The sequence below is a fragment of the Paroedura picta genome, chromosome 15 (assembly GCF_049243985.1).
Source record: "Paroedura picta isolate Pp20150507F chromosome 15, Ppicta_v3.0, whole genome shotgun sequence".
In the NCBI taxonomy this organism is placed as follows: domain Eukaryota; kingdom Metazoa; phylum Chordata; class Lepidosauria; order Squamata; family Gekkonidae; genus Paroedura; species Paroedura picta.
In genome coordinates, this window is record NC_135383.1 from 19785963 (window position 1) to 19804539 (window position 18577).

General features: G+C 43.2%; 1 protein-coding gene across 9 annotated transcripts in view; it reads right to left on the reverse strand.

Moving 5' to 3' along the window:
• Nucleotides 1–18577, reverse strand: part of TEX14 (testis expressed 14, intercellular bridge forming factor) — a 58187-nt gene that overhangs the window by 23258 nt on the left and 16352 nt on the right. For 8 of the 9 annotated variants that reach the window (XR_013226863.1, XR_013226860.1, XR_013226862.1 and 5 more), the window contains 11 exons: nt 17929–18059; nt 16928–17041; nt 16171–16294; nt 14186–14364; nt 13159–13310; nt 12119–12309; nt 10876–11026; nt 8174–9105; nt 6498–6604; nt 4962–5044; nt 2029–2253 (listed from right to left, as the gene is read on the reverse strand). Coding sequence is in view for 5 of the 9 variants with exons in the window: in XM_077312377.1 (XP_077168492.1) it covers nt 2029–2253; nt 4962–5044; nt 6498–6604; nt 8174–9105; nt 10876–11026; nt 12119–12309; nt 13159–13310; nt 14186–14364; nt 16171–16294; nt 16928–17041; nt 17929–18059 (2389 nt within the window). In the remaining 4 variants the exon portion in view is untranslated. Of the gene's footprint in view, nt 1–2022; nt 2254–3604; nt 3708–4961; nt 5045–6497; nt 6605–8173; nt 9106–10875; nt 11027–12118; nt 12310–13158; nt 13311–14185; nt 14365–16170; nt 16295–16927; nt 17042–17928; nt 18060–18577 lie in introns of those variants that run through there. The other variant, XM_077312381.1, reaches the window with a different exon arrangement.

Below are 18577 nucleotides of genomic sequence, written 5' to 3' on the forward strand. Positions count from 1 at the left end.
TAACCCACAAAAGTATATCTGGGCTGCTGCCTCAGTCCCTCATTTTGTTACCCGGCTAGAGTGGCTGTTGCTTTACAATTCTGCTAAGCAAATTTCCTGCAGTAGAGGTAGATAAATCAACAGCCCCACCTGCTGATAGGCAGAGAATTAGCTATATAAGGTATTTTATCAAAAACTAGTGATGTTCAATTACTGAAGTGGCTTTAGTTCAACTGAAGGCACAAAAAGCAGTTCTATTGCCAAGCAAGGCAACTCTGGCCCTGCAATCAGCACGGCTACAAGGCTACATGGAAGGGACTCTGATCTCTCTCAAAGAACCAGAGACTATAATGAAATGAATGCTGTTGTATATGTTATAACCTAGGCACTCCCCTATCAGCATTGCTCTTGACCTACTTTGTCTCCTTTCAGAGTTTCCTTTGTTGCAATACCATGACTATGTTTACTTAGGATATATTTATTTATTCATTCATTTATGTAATTTATATACTGCCCCTCACCGTGGCATCTCATGGCAATGTACATAAAACCAAAGGGGAATGAGAAATATTCAGCAATATTGAACAAGAAAAAATATGTAAGGAGTCATAACAGCACAACACATGGGTGATCATAGCAGTTGAAAGGGGATAATAGCAACAATTAGGGATATACTGGATGTCAAGGCAAAGAGAGCAGGTTGTGGCAAAGAGAGCAGGTTGTGGGAGTCCCCATCTGAAAGCCTGGCAGAAGAGCTCCATTTTGCAGGCCTTACGGAACTGTTTTGAGTTCTAAAAGGGTCTTGACTTCATTGGGAAGCTCGTTCCACCAGGTTGTGGCCATGGATGAGAAGGCTCTGGCTCTGGTTGAAGCCAGGCAGACTTCTTTGGGGCCAGGGATCACCAGGTTGTTGGAATAGGTAGAACGTGTCACTCTTCGGGGAGTATAAGTGAGTTGATGGTCCTTGAGGTTTGCATGACCCCAACCATGTATGGCCTTGAAAGTACCTGTACTTTAAATCCGATCCAGTATTCAATTGGTAGCCAGTGCAGCTACTGGAGGATTGGGGTGGAGTAAGAACATGGGCAGTTGCATTTTGTACCAATTTTTGTTTCCGGAGCTGGTATAAGGGTAGACCTGTGTAGAGCAAGTTGCAGTAATCCAGCCTAAATATGAGATGTCCTAACCCAGAGCTCATCACATCTATACTGAGGAAGACTTTTTGGTTTTAACATACCAATGTTCTTTGAAAACAATTATGTGTTTTGCTCCTGATAGGTGTTCTGTGAATTGGCAGGACCTAGAATAATACAATTTAGAGTGTCAGACTAAGGAGAGCCAGATTCTAATCCCCTTTCAGGCATGTAACTCAGGGCCTAACTGGTCTACACAGTGCTTCTGAGTGCATCCCAAACTATCAAGCAAATGTACACTGGAGATTTCTAAGTGAAACTTGATTCATGGATGCCCAGCAGCCCAAACAACATTGCTTAAGCTCCCTTCTTCCCATGTACTGCAGTTGCAGTATTGAACAAGTAAGTGCCTGTGTGCCTGTCTGTCTGTCTGCCTGTCTGTCTGTCTGCCTCTCTCTCTCAACCTGTGAAATCAAAATGAAGGAGGGAACCATGTACACCACTGGATAAAGAGGTGATTATTAAAATTGATAAATCATTTGAACAGCGGGGATAGCCATGCTATCTTAAAAAAACACTGAGATCCGCTATGGGTATCAGTATCCTAACTTGTGTAGGGAAAGTGATAGTGAATTCCCAATTCTAAGCATGGCCATAAAAGATACATAGAAATGTTGGCATCACAGCTCAACTTGCAAGGGGGAGAAAAGCTATGCTTGCTGACTGACCTACAGTATGCCAGCTGTCAAGTGGCTGGTTGTTATATGTACCTACCCCATGCCACAAGAGGCTCTCACTTTCATTGAATAGTCCAATAAGGGCAGCAGCAGCAGGCACCCGTTTTGTGCCTCTCTTTGTTATGATTCACTTTCAGGCTCAAGAAATCATTTCAAGGCATCTTCCAGGTCACTCTCACCTTCGGTGTTGCAGACCAGTTTCTGATCTTCAGCCTCTTTTTCTGCCTGTGGCCATTCTTGTGCTCTTTCCTGGCAGCGTATGATTTGTGCCGTATTGCTGGAACTTTCAAAAACGCCCTTGATATTCTCATCACAGATCTCAGAAGCCAGTTGGCCGGGAGGGTACTGAATTAGAAGGTCCAGTTGCCCAGAAACTACTTTGCTCACCATCTGTCTTACTTCCTCTGGGAAAAGAACAAAACAAACCATTCCGGGAGAAGACCTTTGTAATATTTCCTTCCCTTTTCAAGCAAAACTCACAGGGCAAGGAGAATTCACAGTTCTGAGATGGAGCAAATGCTTAGTGTGAATCAGGCTCATAGCCAAACTGCCCATGATGGTGGCAGACCAGGTTCTTTGAAGTCATCATTGATCCTGCTGGGGATCAGTTTTATTTTAATTACTTACCTAGATAAATTTGCTTGCCACTTCTCCATAAAATACGCCTGTAGCAGCTTAAGACAGTAAAAAAAATCCCAGTAAAATACATTTCCCTTTTGCAGAACCAGTTGCAGCTTTAGAGGAGATACTTAAATCATGAAAGACGTATAAAAGGTAAAGGATAAACATTGAGGTCCCAAGAACCTGGCTTGGAGCTGTATATTAATAAATCTACAATCTACACTGGGGTCTTGACCTCAAGGCTGCTAGTTAGCTTTCTAAAAACCCTGGACAAACAGTGAGTGCAGATTTCTTCAGTCAGCCCTTATGAGCAGCCTAGCTGTTCAACAAGACAGTCAGCTTTTGATAATTAAATTATAACTTCTTGCATTTCCTTCAGTATCTCAAAAAAGGTTCTGTACTCTTTCCGGTGATATATACATTAATATAAATGCAATAGATTAACTGATACATTTGTTCAAAAGACAGAGGATTAGTGAATTTACATATATCTGACCGGTAAGCAGTTCTAAAGAGAAAGCTCATATGAATTAAAAACTTCTATCAGTTTCTATCCTGCAACGATTTGGGAGCACCTTATCATCTTTTTAAGACTTTGTATTTATTTAAATTTTACAAACATTACAGAAGTGAGAATTGCAAATGTTAAAAAGCAAAAAAAAAATAGAATAAAGGGGGAGTGAATGAAGGGATGCTACAAGCAGGAATATGCATCAATATATGATGAAAGTTTTTCAACTGGAAAGCTACACATTTTTTCCTGAGAAGGAGGGGCTGATTGCCCCCATAGAGAAAGGGGCAGCTATCTCCCATTGAACAGGTAGAGAATTCTACCCCCTTTTAGCCCTCGCAAGGATAAAATAAACAGAAGTATCCCTATTGTGCTTCTCTTTGTTCATATTAGCACTTAAAGCAGCAGGGAGGACCATTTACTGGGGAAATGGCACAGGGGTGCGTGGGGCCCATTCCCCATGCTGATCCATAAAAGGGACCCCCCACAGTTGCATTTGGGAGTTTGATTATACACTTGGAGTTTCAAGCATAGAAATCAGAATGTCACCTATACTTTAGCCTTTTAACCAATATATAAAAGGAGCCACCAAAAAAGGGCAAAATAACTTTCCCATCCTTTACCTTCCACTGCCATCAAGTGGCAAATCAGGAAAATAATCAATTAGTTTCTCAGACTGTGAGTCCACGAGTGTTTGAGTGTCAGGACAGAGGATAAGTTGTTCTTCTAGAAATGGGAGCATGGACAAAGTGTCAGGTAGAAGGGAATAAACTTACTTCTTTCTCCAGAAGATAGGAGCTGGCAGAACTGCTGTTGTCCACTACCAAAGCAATCGTTACAGTGATAAAACTGAACTGGTTTTCATTCCATTTTCCAATGAAAAAGACTTCACCAAAGACACAGAGAGACAGTACTCCACACATAACAAGAACTAATGATGTTTTTAAACTGAATTCTGAAAACTCAGATCCTACGTGTATACTGGTCTTCTTTATTTGTACAAGGAGCTCTGAAAGCTTTCCAGGCCTTTTCCTACAACCTTCCTATAAGGACAAGATTGATTCAAATTCAGTTCAGGGCATTTTGCACTCTGTCCCTATAGAATCAGCTACTATCTGAGACCTGACTATAAAGGTCACATCCAGACGATGCAATTTTTTTTCTTTAAAATTGTAGCTGATTTGGTATACACTGTAATGTTCTGAGGATGTAAGAAGGCCAGGCCTCCACAGGGCATATAGATTGGTGTGCACTTAGAACAGATGTCTGATGTGTGGCAAGCACAAAAGAGGAAGGGAAGAACTGGGGGAGGGGAAACTTAATTATTTCATATCAAAATGGTGGTCCTTAGGTTGTTAAGCTTGAGAACCAATGAACTAGCCAATAGGGGCACATCTCCTAGTTTTATAGAAACCTTTTTTATGCCCTTTAGGTTTTTTTCTTGGGCAACTCTCACCACTCTACAGGGCAGGGAGCCCAGCTCCCATTTCCTAACATAGCCAGGAAATATGTTATACTGTGGTTGTTTTCAAACTCTAAGGAATGCTGGTATTCCTCATATGTTTATCAGGGACTTCTCAATGAGAACATCAACTATAGTGAACAAGCTTCCCTTGTGTTCTAAAATCATACTCCATGTGGAATTGGAATTGAGGTCTAACAGGCACTGGATTAACTAACCATGGACTATTGAGCATGTCCCAAGATCCTTTGCGATGCACATGGGAGTTTGGTGGCAGAGAATGCCTGCAGCTTGTTTCCTGACCTGCCCAACAAGCAATACTTGGTGGAGAGGGGAAAGTACTTCCTCCTGAAATTCCACACAGCCTGGCCTGTAATAATACTGTCATTTGAACCAACAACATTAGGCTCCAGAAGAGGGCTGTCTTCCACGATCTCAGATCTGGACTGGAACAGACTGACATATAGGATATAGGATAACAGAGTTCAAACTAAATAGACACAACACTGGAAACTCACTTGTCCACTCAGGCTGTGCCATCCTCTTCTCCTTTCTTCTCAAAGCTACATCACATATTTCAGATACAGATTTCTGACGGAGCCTGTAAAAGGAATGGGCACGTAAAAAGGATGAGATAGAAAATCTGAAGAGAATAGCCATCCAAATGTCTGCCTCTCTTTATATTATAGAATTCTCATTCAATTCCTGTGGCTATTAGGCGAGCTGGTATAATTGCAATGATATTTACATGTAATTGATTACAGTCAGTTATACGTGCCTTTATTAGGCAGGTTGCAACATACCAATGAGGGGCGTGCAACAAAAAAATGGCAATTTTTGTTTGGGGTCTATTGTACCTCTTTTTTTTTTCTTTTTTGCATTTCTGAAAAATCCTGTATCCCAATACTGGTACAGTGTTCAGATCTGTGATTTTTCAGAAATCTCCATTTTGGGGGGGAGGTTCAACAGACCCAAAAAGAAAAATACCAATTTGTAAAAAGTCAGTCTGATACTAGGCCTGGCATGGCAAACCGTGCTGCAGGAGAAGCTGGCCCCAATATCTGCATGCGGTGGAAAGGTCTCTCTCCACTGCATGCAGACTCGGCTGAGAGCTCGCAGCACCTGTCATTCCAGTTGATCTACTCTTGTAGCCTTTAAAAAGGGTAGCAGGAGCCAGCCCCAGCCAAGGTGGTGTGGATCTCTCAGTTCTTGTCAACCCAGCTGATCAGTATACATGAATATACCCAAATAAAAGCTTTTAAAAAATCCAGCTTTTATTCAGGTTCACCTATATTGGCAGCCAATCAGATTCTCTGATCTGTAATCGGCTTAAATAATATCAGTAAAGTATTTTTGGCTAATTTATGCCAAATGTACACCCTTAGCACTTACTAGTACAATGTATGAGCTTTTGTGTGCACACACAAATGTGTATGCACACGAAAGCTCATACCTTGAATAAACCTTTGGTCTTAAAGGTGCCACTGGACTCTAAATTTGTTCTACTGCTTCAGACCAACACGGCTACCCACTTGAACTTACTAGTACAGAAACATATTTAATAACACTGAAGAGTCAAAGCAAAATTCAGATGCAGATCTATCACTTTTGCTACAAAATAAACAAGTCTAGACTGAAGCAGCCTGACCTCCCAAGAGGTTTGTCCAAGTTATCATTCTATCTGAATCCACTATTAAGATTATTGTTGATATGTTATTTATCACTGTGTTATGTGTTTAGACTGTTCTGTGTATTACTCCTGCAATGTTTTCTGTGAACTGCCCTGAGCCATATGGGAGGGTGGTATAAAAATCTAATAAATAAATAAATATTTGACTTGCATCATTATAGGTCATAGCATCTCATGTTTCTTTGTGTGCAATTCTCATATTTAAAAAAATACAAGGTATATGCCATCACATTTAACAGTAGGTCTGGGGGCTAAGTTCTTTGAAGCTCAAATTACGTGCCACGAACGTCCTGTTGCCAACTACACCTGATTTTTCCCACTATCTTGGATGCAGTATGGCTAAGGATTAGGAGCCAATACTCACCTCATTGCTTCTTTGATTCCATCCCCTGCAGAGCTCGACTCACTCACTTGAACTGGCTGTGTGCTTGCCATCCTGGTCCTCCTGGTAGACACACTTGGGTACAACAGCTGAAAAATAACTCCATCTATTCATGGCTCAGCACTGGCCAACAGCCACAGGGTTTAACTCTTCATTGCTTCATCCTGTAATCTATCATTTGAATTTTATAACCCAATCATAATAAGTTTTTATAAGCTGTTCTTTCTTATTTTTAGCCATTGGCAAAACCTTTCACATTGACCTGTCTGCCAACAAAGCACAACAAATCTGCCACAGAACCCCTGTGTGTTGCAGTCGTAGGTCACAATATGGGGTACATGCCCAGTTCTTGTGGGAAAACCATTAAAATGCACTACACCTCCTATAATAAATCAGGCATGCTCACTAAGACGCCTCAGTACTTCCCTGGCAACTGCACTTAGCAGTGGATGAACTGTACTAGAAATTTTTGCAAGCAAAGCTTGCCTCTCAGTACTGCTTCTGCCATTGAGGAATCCCTAGGAATACAGTTTGAAAGCCACTCTCCTATAAAGAAAGGAGGCTGGCACCTGGACAATCACTAATGTCTGCCTCTCACTCTGTTTTGCTTTCTTTTTGATATGCACCTTTTCTCCATCCCATCATCACAGTCCTTCTGTGCTGCTACAGTGGATCAATGACAACACCTAGCTATCCTCTTGCATCTTATGTACTTCCTAGCACCCAGAAAGTGACCATGAAAGTTTTGTAACCCAAACTGGGTTGACATCATCTTTAAGTTAAAGTATGGCACAAAGGCAGCCACTACAAGCAAGAATCATGAAGCCCCTAGCAGCCTACCGTCCAGACCAGGTCTGCATGGTAGGCTGCTAGGGGTTTCATGATTATTGCTTGTAGTGGCTATCCAGAACTGACAAAACAGGAAATTGTCACTACTAAAGAGCATTTACACTTGGTGATGCTAATATTTGTAGACCTCTGTAAAGTGAATACCATAGAAACATTTGGAGATTGAACCACATACATATTACCATAGGATTAAGTTCATACCCTTCTGATATATGATAGGAATTCATTTAAAGAGTACCTATTATTAAGGATTAAGGAGTATCTTACATCACTGACGAAGATTCCGAAAATGAAAAAAATACCTAGGAGTTCGTTTTGATGTTTTGGAAGTTTGAGGAATGGTTTATAATGGAATAAACTGCCATTGCCAGCTTGAAACTCATTTCATTTGCGTGTATTACGGCTGACGGGTCTTTCACCTGTTAGATGTCAGAAGCCAAGCAGGGTCAGCCCTGGCTAGCACTTGGAAGGGTGACCTTCAAGAAGTGCCAGGGTTGTGACACACAGGCAGGCAATAGCAAACCACCTCCAAAACTCTCCTGACTCAGAGCCAGAGTGTCTTAGGCTCTCATGGCTATAGTACATACATGCCATAGGATAACTAGATAAATTACAATCACAAGATGCCTAGAACTTCTTAAGTGCATGCTCATATTTGAATCAGGCCTGACAAGAGTGCTCCAGAACATCACTCTCCATCCCTTGCGGCCAGCTCCAACTTTCTGATGGCAGGGCCCTGTGGGTCCTTCACAGTGCCTCAGTATCAGTGTGTGTCCAGCAACGGTAATGACCTGGTTTGCTCATCTCACCTGGCAGTTTGGTTCTGCTGCTCCTATGTCTCTAGGGATGTTGGCCACATCCAATCCAAAATTGTTCCCAATGGTGGTGTCTTGGCTCCCGTTCTCATTCTTGAATTCACTTTCCCTTGCCTGGAAGTGATGAGTGCCCGATGGCCTCAGAATGTCTGAAACCTGCAGCACTGGAGGGATGTAGAACCTTGATGGAGGGCTGACTGCCTTCCACAGAAATGCTTTATCTCCACTGTAGGGCCCCCGGATATTTCTCAAGGCTTCCTCAGTCCTCTTCAAGTAGGCCTCCTCCAGAGGACATGGGATGTGGCACTGCTGCCCTTGGTTTTCTGTGAGTGGCTGCTTCCTACAGGCATCCTGCATATCTGATTCCTTTATCCTCTCAGCAGCATCTGAAAATTGCTGCATTAAGTTTCGACAAGTCTTCAGGTCTGAGGCACACTTGCCATACAGTCTGTCCCAATTCAAATACCTGGCCTTTGCTTCACTGATGGACTGTACTGCTTGAGTAAACAAGCAAGTCTCAGGCCCATCACTAAAATTTTCAGTGCTGCGCTCTGCTTCAAGGTCTGAAGAGCTGTCCTCCTCACTGAAGCTCATCTGCCTATCCTGAATTTTGGCTGGTAGCAATGGGACTCTTAGCCTTTCCTCCGGAGTGATTTGCGTCCTTTGGGGCGATTCTGGATCCAAGTCAGTAGACTCTTCTTCCTCTGTGCTGCCCTCACACAACTCTGCATAACTTGTGTAGATCTCATTGATTTCGAAGCTGCAGAGGCTCTCATCCATGCTGCTGGCATCATCTTGGGGTTCAGGAGCTGCTTTCCAGACTGGGCTTGATTTAACTCCTTGAACAGCAGGCTCATCCTTGGAGAAAGTAGTGCCCTCAATTACGGGTGAAGAAACAGCACAACTTGACACAGTAAAGCTCCTGACTGAGAGATCAGGCACTAGTTAGAAGGGAAGGGTTTGCCAAACATGAAACAATCTCACTAATAATAATTTTAAAAAACCTCTTGCATGCTACTTTGACTGTAAGTGAAAACTGTCAGTGCACAGCTGAACATGCACGAGAAATCAGACAGTTCTCTCCAGTGTACGCTTTGCATTCACATCATAAATGCAGTGAGGACCACTGTCATAGATGAGGCAAATGCCACACTTGTAATACAAATGAGCATTCTAGCCGATATCATTTCTGCATTTGCATCACTAAATGGGTCTGAGCAAAAATTACCTTAAGCTGCACCCTTAAACCCAGCCTCTTTGACTTAACAGAACAGCACAGCCATTGTATTTAGCAATAAAGTCCTTGGGCAAACTGGTCTATGAGAGCCCTGCGTTGTGTGCACCAGTTTCATTGCTCCCCAATCTCCAAACATAAGGTGAAACTCATTCTCTTACAGGATGCTTGGGTTCACACTGTGAGAGTGGGGTGGAGCACTCATAGGTTCCAGAAGGATCTTTATTTTAAGCTTTTTATCTCCTCTACAGCTGGACTGTGACTCTGCAGTCCCATGTGAGTCAATGAAAAAGAAGTTGCTTTCATTTCATGCTTCTTTTACAGTACAGTCCTAACCAGAGTTACACCCTTATAAGTCCATTCAAGTCAATTGTTTGGAAGGGTGCAACTAGATTTAGGACTGTACTTGATATCAAAAGCACACATGGCTGAACTGTTGGCAATCTACAAATGTATTTCAATTTGGTTGATTAAATTACATTGATGGACTGGCTAGAAGAAAATCTACTAACTTCTTTTCATTAAACCAGCTGAAGCAGCTGCTGACATAAATACAAATTCCAAGACAGGATTTGTGTTAGTTGCAGGCATAACAGCTGCAGACATGATCCACAGTGTTCAAGTTTCTCTTTCTAGCCATTCAAAACACCCTTTTATCTATAAAACTCCCAAACATTGCACAAGGCTGGTCTTCTAAACAGGTCTGAAGTATTTTGAGTGAGGACCCACTGACAAATAAGATTATCAACCTTAATTATTTGCACTGATTGATGGAGAAGGCAGCTTATTCCTAATTAAGATATCACACACACATCCTTCACTGTTCTCTGAGCTGGTTCTGTAGATTGGTACATCATCATTGTTTCCAGCTTCGAGAGCCAGCGTGGTTAGAAGTGCGGACTTCTGATCTGGCGAGCCGGGTTTGAATCTGCGCTCCTCCGAATGCAGCCAGCTGGGTAACCTTGGGCTCGCCACAGCCCTGAGAAAACTGCTCTGACCAAGCAGGAATATCAGGGCTCCCTCAGCCTCACCTACTCCACAGCGTGTCTGCTGTGAGGAGAGAAAAGGGAAGGTGATTGTAAGCCGCTCTGAGACTCCTTTGGGTAGAGAAAAGCAGCATATAATAACCAACTTTTCTTCAATAATATGAGGGCTCTCTCAGCCTCACCTCCCTCACAGGGTGTCTGTGGTGGGAAGAGGAAAGGGAAGGCGACTGTAAGCCGCTTTGAGCCTACTTCAGGTAGAGAAAAGCGGCATATAAAAACCAACTCTTCTTCTTCTTCCCCTTTAATCCAGAGGAAAGTGTCAGAAACAGTGAGGAAGCAAAAGGAGAGGGAGAGAAAATAATAGACCCCTCATCTGATGTACTTGCAAGAACCCTCAAGTCTGGTCCTAGTCTCTGCCAGGGAACTGCCCCTCCCTTTCAATGCAGCAAGGCAAACTTGACAACATGGGAACAGACCAATTTGGGCGGTCTCCTCTCCTTGTGGCTTGGACATCTTGGCTCCAAAGTCTGAGGTGGAAGGAAAGCAGATATTTATGTTGTGATGGGATTCACTGTTGGATGTGCTGGAAGGCTCACAAGGGCGGTCTTTGTGGGACTCAATCAAATCCTGTAATGAGAAGAATGACATCAAGAATGTGCATTTTGTCCTAGAATACATCCCCCAACTGCTAAATCATACAGCCAGAAGAAGTCAGACCATTCAGTGGTCCATCTACTATACGTTAACCACCCCCAAATTTTCCTGAATTTCTGGGAGGATTCAATACCAATATATAACTGCTGCTGTTTTTAACATGTTTGAACTTATTGTTTATTTAAATTAATTTTAATCTAACTATTACTGTTATTGTATATTTTATATCTGTGGACTCTGCCCTGAGCCGGGTTCCTGGGAGGGCAGTGTAAAAATCTAATAAACATAAACATGAGCCCACTTTCCACACTCACTGAAAGAGACAGGGCTTAGGACATAACGTCATCCTGAACAAATTCAATACAAGAAGTCCCTCCCATTTCTTGCTTGAACAAACGCAGCGTACCCGACTCCATCTTTCTACTGAAAACCATGAGAACTAGAATCTCAGGTCCATCTTTCTTCAAAAAGACTGATTCATATAATCAGAAGATGAACAGATTCTAGGAGTTCATCAGAAGGAGTTCATCAGAAGATGAACAGCTATGGCAATGCAATGTCTATACCAGGCAGGGGCTCCTGGGAATTGTAGTCCATGGACATCTGGAGGGACGCAGTTTGACTACCCCTGGTCTATACTCATGGGGAATGTCATGTAGAAGAGCAATGCTTTAGCTTCATACCAAACAAAGCCTATTCTATATGAATGGTTTTTATGTACCTTGGGTAGGGTCCAACAACCAATGCAAGATAATGGCCCATTAACAGCTTTACTAGCCTGCTGCACATACTAGAGCCTGTCAATTCTGCCACAAGGAAGATTCCTTCCTAGAAGCATAGCACAACAAATTCCTCATAGTTCATAGGAGATTCTCACTTGCCCATTCTGCACACGTTGGATAATGCACTTTCAATACACTTTAGTAGTAGATTGTCCTGTTATGCACAGGAAAATCCAGCTGCAAAATCACTTTGAAAGTGCAATATCCAATGTGTGCAGAATAGGCCCAAGAGAGTGTCAATTTATAAGACTATCTAAAGGGCAACGGAAACATTCTGGTTCACCTTGAAGTCATTTTGCAGGATGTAGCGAATATCTTCCAGATTGATGGTGCGGTCCTTCTTTCTGTACTCCAGACCAACCTTCACAGCATCATAATACAATTTCGGCAGCCTGGCATCAGTTTCCAAAGACCGGCCAGCAAATATGTGATCCTTAACCACAGAACCTTTGATCCCTTCCCAAGGAACAGTATCTGGAAGACACACATTCCCAAATCATATTTAGATGTGTCCTGGCTCCATGGAATAAAAGGGCACATGTAGAGGATTGTACAAGGCCCTTGGACAAATGATCCTTCCTAACATTGTAGAATTGGCCCTTTTGTGATAGAGGACCCTTTGTACTGTGCTACAAAGTCCAACTTCATTGGGATGGGACAGGGGAGGTCACACAGCATCTCTGTAATATTTGAAATAATGTCAAATATGCATAACAATCAGTAAAGCCCATTGTACAAGAAATATAACGGGCTCTAGACCACACACAAGCCCTTTCAATACTCCCCACCCCAGCCTGCTGAGGTGGAGGGGAGCATTGAAAGGGACCGTGAGCTGCCTAACAGGTGATCATAGCACACAGAATGCTCTCATAATCAATTGTAACCGGGGGGGGTCTTTTGAACCAGCTTTTCTCAATTTTTTTTTTTACCATTGAGAAATCTCTGTAACATTCTCCAAGCATGATCATGCAGAATACGGTTGAGAAGCATAGCTGTGTACATGCCCACCAAGGGCTCCTAACCTTCCCACCCCCTCCAGGCCCATCTTTGGCCATTTGGGGGAAAGGGGCGGGTTGACATGACTATATATGGTCATCTATCCTGAAATGTTTAACAGATTTTTAAAAATATATTAAAATTAATTAACTCCCACCCATTCAGGAAAGCCTTCCAGGGCCACCAAGAAACTCCAGGGTTTCACTAAGCCCTGGCTGAGAAAGCCTGTCCTAGAAGCACCACTTTCCCCCTATTTTCTGCTAAGCTACTGGCAAGGCTCCTGTGTCAAGTGAGCTCATTCCGAACATTCCGCCTCCTTAAGCGTACCTGTGAACGCCTCCTGCATCACGGCACAGAAGCTGTAGATGTCTGATTTGGCCGTAGCAGATTTTTCAAGGATCACTTCTGGTGAGCACCACTTGAACAGCTGAGAGGCGATGGGCACTCGGGTCAGGTCACTGTGTTCTCCACCATCCTTACTGCCAGAAACAGAAGGCCACAGAACTTTATGTGCAGAGAATCGTATTGAACCCAAATGCCCTTGCGTACAGGGAACCCAAATATCTCCAGGAGCCCCAAACACTGGAAAGGAGGGAGGAAGACTGGGTGCTGCACCCCTACTTTCAGAACCCAGAGGCAACTGCTGGCTAAAGAGCTGCCAAACCACCCAGGAAGCTCTGACTAGTAGAATGTTGAGTACACTGGCCTAGGAAACAGGGACTGAGTCTCCTGGGAGATGATCCAGATGACCCATGAGAAGCTGTAGAATTTCAGAGTCCAAGGACACTTTCCTCAACACCATTTAAAGAGACAGAGGAAACTCGCCAAGGTTAAGCCATTCTAGACCTCTGCCAGCAGCCTTGGAACTTAAGTCAGACAGGAGGGGGCAGTACAAAGAGGCCAAACAGCAGAACTTGGGTTTCACAACTCCTGGGAGCAAGACAGATTACAACAGCATCCCTCACAGCATTAAAAAGTAGTTCCCAACATGGTTCCACACCTCAATGTTACCAAGAAAAAGAACCCGGGAAGTGTCTATACAGATGAAGGAGTAAGGATGAATATACAGATTAGAGCAGGCTTGATTTTTAACAACAGAGGGCAACAAGGAACAAGTGTCGCTCCTACTCCACTGGTGGTTTTGACTGTCCTCCCCTGACTTTCTCCCATGAAAGTTCATTTTTTAATTTACCATATGGGGGAAAAGGGCCATATCCGATTGCCAACTGAAAGAAGGTTCCATGTGGATACCCTGCACCCAAGGGTCCTTGCAATCTACAAGTCCTTCCTCCACACACATCTACACTTCCTCATCACAATGTGTTAGAGATTCAGTTAAGTATGACACTCAAACCTTTCGATCATGTACTCCAAATTGGTAAGTCGGGCTTCACCAGTGGTTACAACCATTACCGCATAAGAGCTGACTGTGCGGTGGACGAAACCGTGTATGTGCAGGAACCGCAAGGCCTCAATCACCTGGAGCAGCAAGTGCACAATTGTCTCGGCATGTACAATTGGAAACTCTGAACGCTGTAGGCAAGGAATGAGAGTTAAGAGGGGTAACTGGTACTTGCTGAAGGCGTTCATTATTCTCAGTTAAACAGGACAGATTGAAGATTAGCATAGCTTTTCTACTCTGAAATGTTTTTTCTTGCTATCTTTTATCTGGCCGCAGTGCTGTATTAAAATAAATTAATTTGAATTTGATTAGCATAGCTAGCTCTTCTTATGAGTGGTGTTAACCTGCATCATTTCTGAACCAGGAATTTGGCCCAACTCATTGCTCATTGCGGATTAAGCCAAATTCCTGCTTCCACGTGACATCAGTGCCAATCCAGGGCCGTCCCAGGTCTGACTCAACATAGGCCCTTCATTCAACAGGGCTTATGTTGGGCCTCAGCCATTCGGCTATGGAAGAACTGGGTGATCCTGGCTCCTCCACACCCATGCCCAAGCACGGCATCCCGGAAGGGAAAAAATATGTCCCTGGCAGCTCTGCTACACTGCACGGTGTGGCAGTGTCACCTGGGGTGTTTTTTTTATTTTTAAGAATGCAGTATTGTGCTGGTACACAATACCATGGTCTTAAAAACAAAATTTTAAAATGTGGGCGCACAAATCTGGGGCAAACAGGGTACAGCAAGCCAAATGCTCCCCTGTGTGGGAGCGGAAAGAGGTGGGGCAATCTGCCCTGCGCAAAACACCAGGTGGCAGCCCAACACGACGTCCTCCATGTGCTTAAGTTCCTGTACAAGAATATCCACCAAGAAAGAATGGCATATAATGTCTTTCTTAGCTGCCCTAGGCCTTTATTTATGCAGATTAAGGAGCTGGTATAGCATAACTTTCAAGAGAAACGTCAATCAGGTTAAAGTCTTCACTCAGCCAGAAAGAAATTAAAGTCTTCACTCAGCCTAAACAGATTAGGGAAGCCACTCACTCTCCCTCCGTACTTCAGTCTCTCCATTTGGGGAAGCTAATAATAATGGCCTAACATACAGTCTGTTTTTAAAGATTGCTACAGTAAGATCTATGAAGTGCTTCAAACACTAGAAATACAATACAAATATATGTACTTTTAAAATGTCTATCCTGCCTTTCCAATAGCATAGAAATGCAGCTTTAAAACAATTAAATACTGAATTATTTATTTATTTCATTTGTAGACTGCCGCTCCTGGATCAGTCATCTTGCAGTGGTTAACAACATGAATACACATTTTGAATAGTCTAAAAACAACTAAAAAAAAACAATCCCACCCCCCCACACACACACACACACAAAAAACCCCACACTGCAGCCATATTTCTCAAGAGTTTGGTGCTTAGAGGAGGGGCCCAAGATCTTCCCTTCCTGGCAGAAGAGCTCTATCTTGCAGGCCCTGCAGAACTGTGTGAGTTCTGTCAGGCCCTTAGCTCTTCCGAGAGCTCATTCCACCAAGCAGGGACTAGGACCAAAAAGGCCTTGGCCCTGGTTAAGGCCAGATGCGCTTCACATGGGCCAAGGAAATCAGTTGAAATAACTACTGTATCTACCCAAAAAGTAAGAAAATATGGCTTTGTAGAAAATATTAAGGTTTTCCATTCATGTATATACATGGAGGGGGGTGCTGCCATATCTCATCTAGTTTTCTTGCCTCAGCCAGAAGTGCAAGGGCAGACAGAATAGAAATCAACCCCTAGAAGGTGCAGAAGCAGCGAGTGGCATCCCTCCTCCTCCAGCAGGCTCACCAAGCTGCTAGCAGAGAGCAGAAAAGAAAAACAAAGCAAACTGGGACCAAGGGATCTGACTGAGCACAGGCGATAAAGTCTGAGGAAAACAAAATGGAGGCATTACCCTCTCATGAAGAATGCTGTACAGCGAGCCAAAGTTAACTCTCTCATACACTAAACGGGTTCTCTCCAAGTCACTGGATAAGCACTCAGCCATCAACAGAAGCAAATGAGGATGACGGAGTTTACTGCAGAGGGAATAAGATGCCCCCAAATATGAAAGAAAATCAGACTACACAGAAAGGATATTTTCAGCTTCATAGATGCTTATCTTAGAAAAAGAAACAAACTGAATTTCCCCTCAGGACACATTTTCTGGTCAGCCATTAGACTTTTGGCTTCCCTCTCTACCATCTGGCTTTGATCAAATTCTCAAGGGACATAAAGCTGGTAGGATATCAAAATGCTAAATACGCCTCAAGATGGTCAGTGCCTAGCCTGCCAATGGAAAATCAGGATAAGCCGATGTGGCCGTCTCCATTTCAATCATTGCCACTGTCGTTGATTAGAGTCTGCCTCGTTTTCAGTGCAGCTGATAATTCTTTGGTGTCATTTTAATGGTATAAGCACATAACTGGAAAATGTGTACATTTAATGTTTGAGGCACAAAAATAGACTCGAGTTCCATTGACACAGGAGGGATGCAAAACAGGGAACTTTTTCTTGAAGCAGTAGGGCTACAAAGAATTGGGAGTGCTCCCCGGCCCCATTTCTCTTGGAACAGAAAACATTCCCTCATCCCACACTTACTTGTGCACCCCCACACACTGTTTTAGCCACCACACTGACGAGTGACTATTATTCCAGAGACCGATGAATACCTGCTGTACTCTTTCTCTGCAAGCAGCAGGTCAGCCAGGTGCCGTTTGCTGCAGTTCTGATGGGGTTTCAGATTCAGCTCCTTCACTGTTACCCGAGTCATGCCCCACATCAGACTGAGGAAGACAGAGAGTAAGTGGCACTCACCAAAAAGAACCGAGGAAATAAAAACTTTCTGGATTGTGAAGTCACTCTGCCCCTGTTGTTAATTTTTTTTCTTTGAATTTCTAGGCAGCCATGCAGTTAAAATCACAATTCAGCATTCTTAAAACATTTCTAACACACTTTAAGATGTAATATCCAAACCCAGGGTATAGGAGGGAGGCAAGTATGATATTATTGGTAGTTGTTTGACTGGCTTCGACCACAGGCCTGGTGGAAGAGCTCTGTTTTGCAAGCCCTGCAGAACTCAGCGAGCTCCAACAGGGCCCTGATGTTTTCTGGGAGATCATTCAAACAGGCAAGAGCCAAGGCTGAGAAGGCCTTAGCTGTGGTTGAGGCCCGATGGATTTCTTTGGGGCCAGCAACCACTAGCCTGTGGTTATTGGTTGAGCACAGGACTCTTCTAGAGATGCATTAGGAGAGGCAGTCCTGTATGCACTTTAAAATTAAATGGACTACCAAGCATGCATTCTGCACCAATAATATTTTAAATTTTATTTTCAGTCTCAGTTTGTCCCTATTCTCCCAAGAAATATGATGTTCAGAAGATCCCTCTGCAGAGGTTTTATTCCAAAAATACTTGTAATATCTATGTAAAAATCCACATCTATACAAGTTCACAGATTGAGAAAAACAAAAATTAGAGGACACACCATCTAACACTATCAATTCCGGAGCAGAATTACTATAAGACCATTAATCCAACCCTCTGGGCAGCTTCTTTCAAGACTTTGAGAAAAATAAAACAGGGGCATGGGCAACAGGGGGAGAACAAACGGCGTGATTTAGAGAGTTGCATTTAAGATGCAGAAGTACAAACACATCTCCAACGGCAACTTACTTGGTCATAGTCATGTATGGTCCAGCAGTAAATGAGAAGGTCCGTTCATCATCGCCCTGGAACAGTTCTTTTTCTGTAATGAGTGGCAGTGATGATAGGTAACCCAGTTGCTTGCTGCCACTGAGATAAAACTGAGATGGAACAGACAGAAAGAGAAAGAAACCTTAATGCAACCTCAGGGAGAGGAAATGGGGGATGGACAGCAATATGAGGCTCATAACTTCCAACAGTCTTCCAGGAATTCAAGAAGAAAAAATGACCCTGGACTAACTGCCCAAGAATCCCAATTATGTTCCAGATTTCCACTTCCCATCCAAGGGCAGTTCTAGAAAGTTCTCCCTTAATGGAAAGAAGCAGTGGGAACACTCTGCTGGAGGCCAGCTGGTGGCCAGTTAGATTATGTTTGTCACCCACCAGTTGACCATATGCCAAGGAGATATATAACAGTGCTATGATTCTGATTTTAGTTAATGACTGAATTTTTGTTCAGCTTGATCATGAAAAGCAGAACCTTCCTCATTTGGACTCGTGGGCTGGAAAAATCAGAGAACTTGCCATGATGGCTAAATTAACTGTTCTGGTCAATAGAACACCACCGCAAGAAGTTCAGGACTGCTGGGATGTATATATGAATTCTTTGTAACTCTTT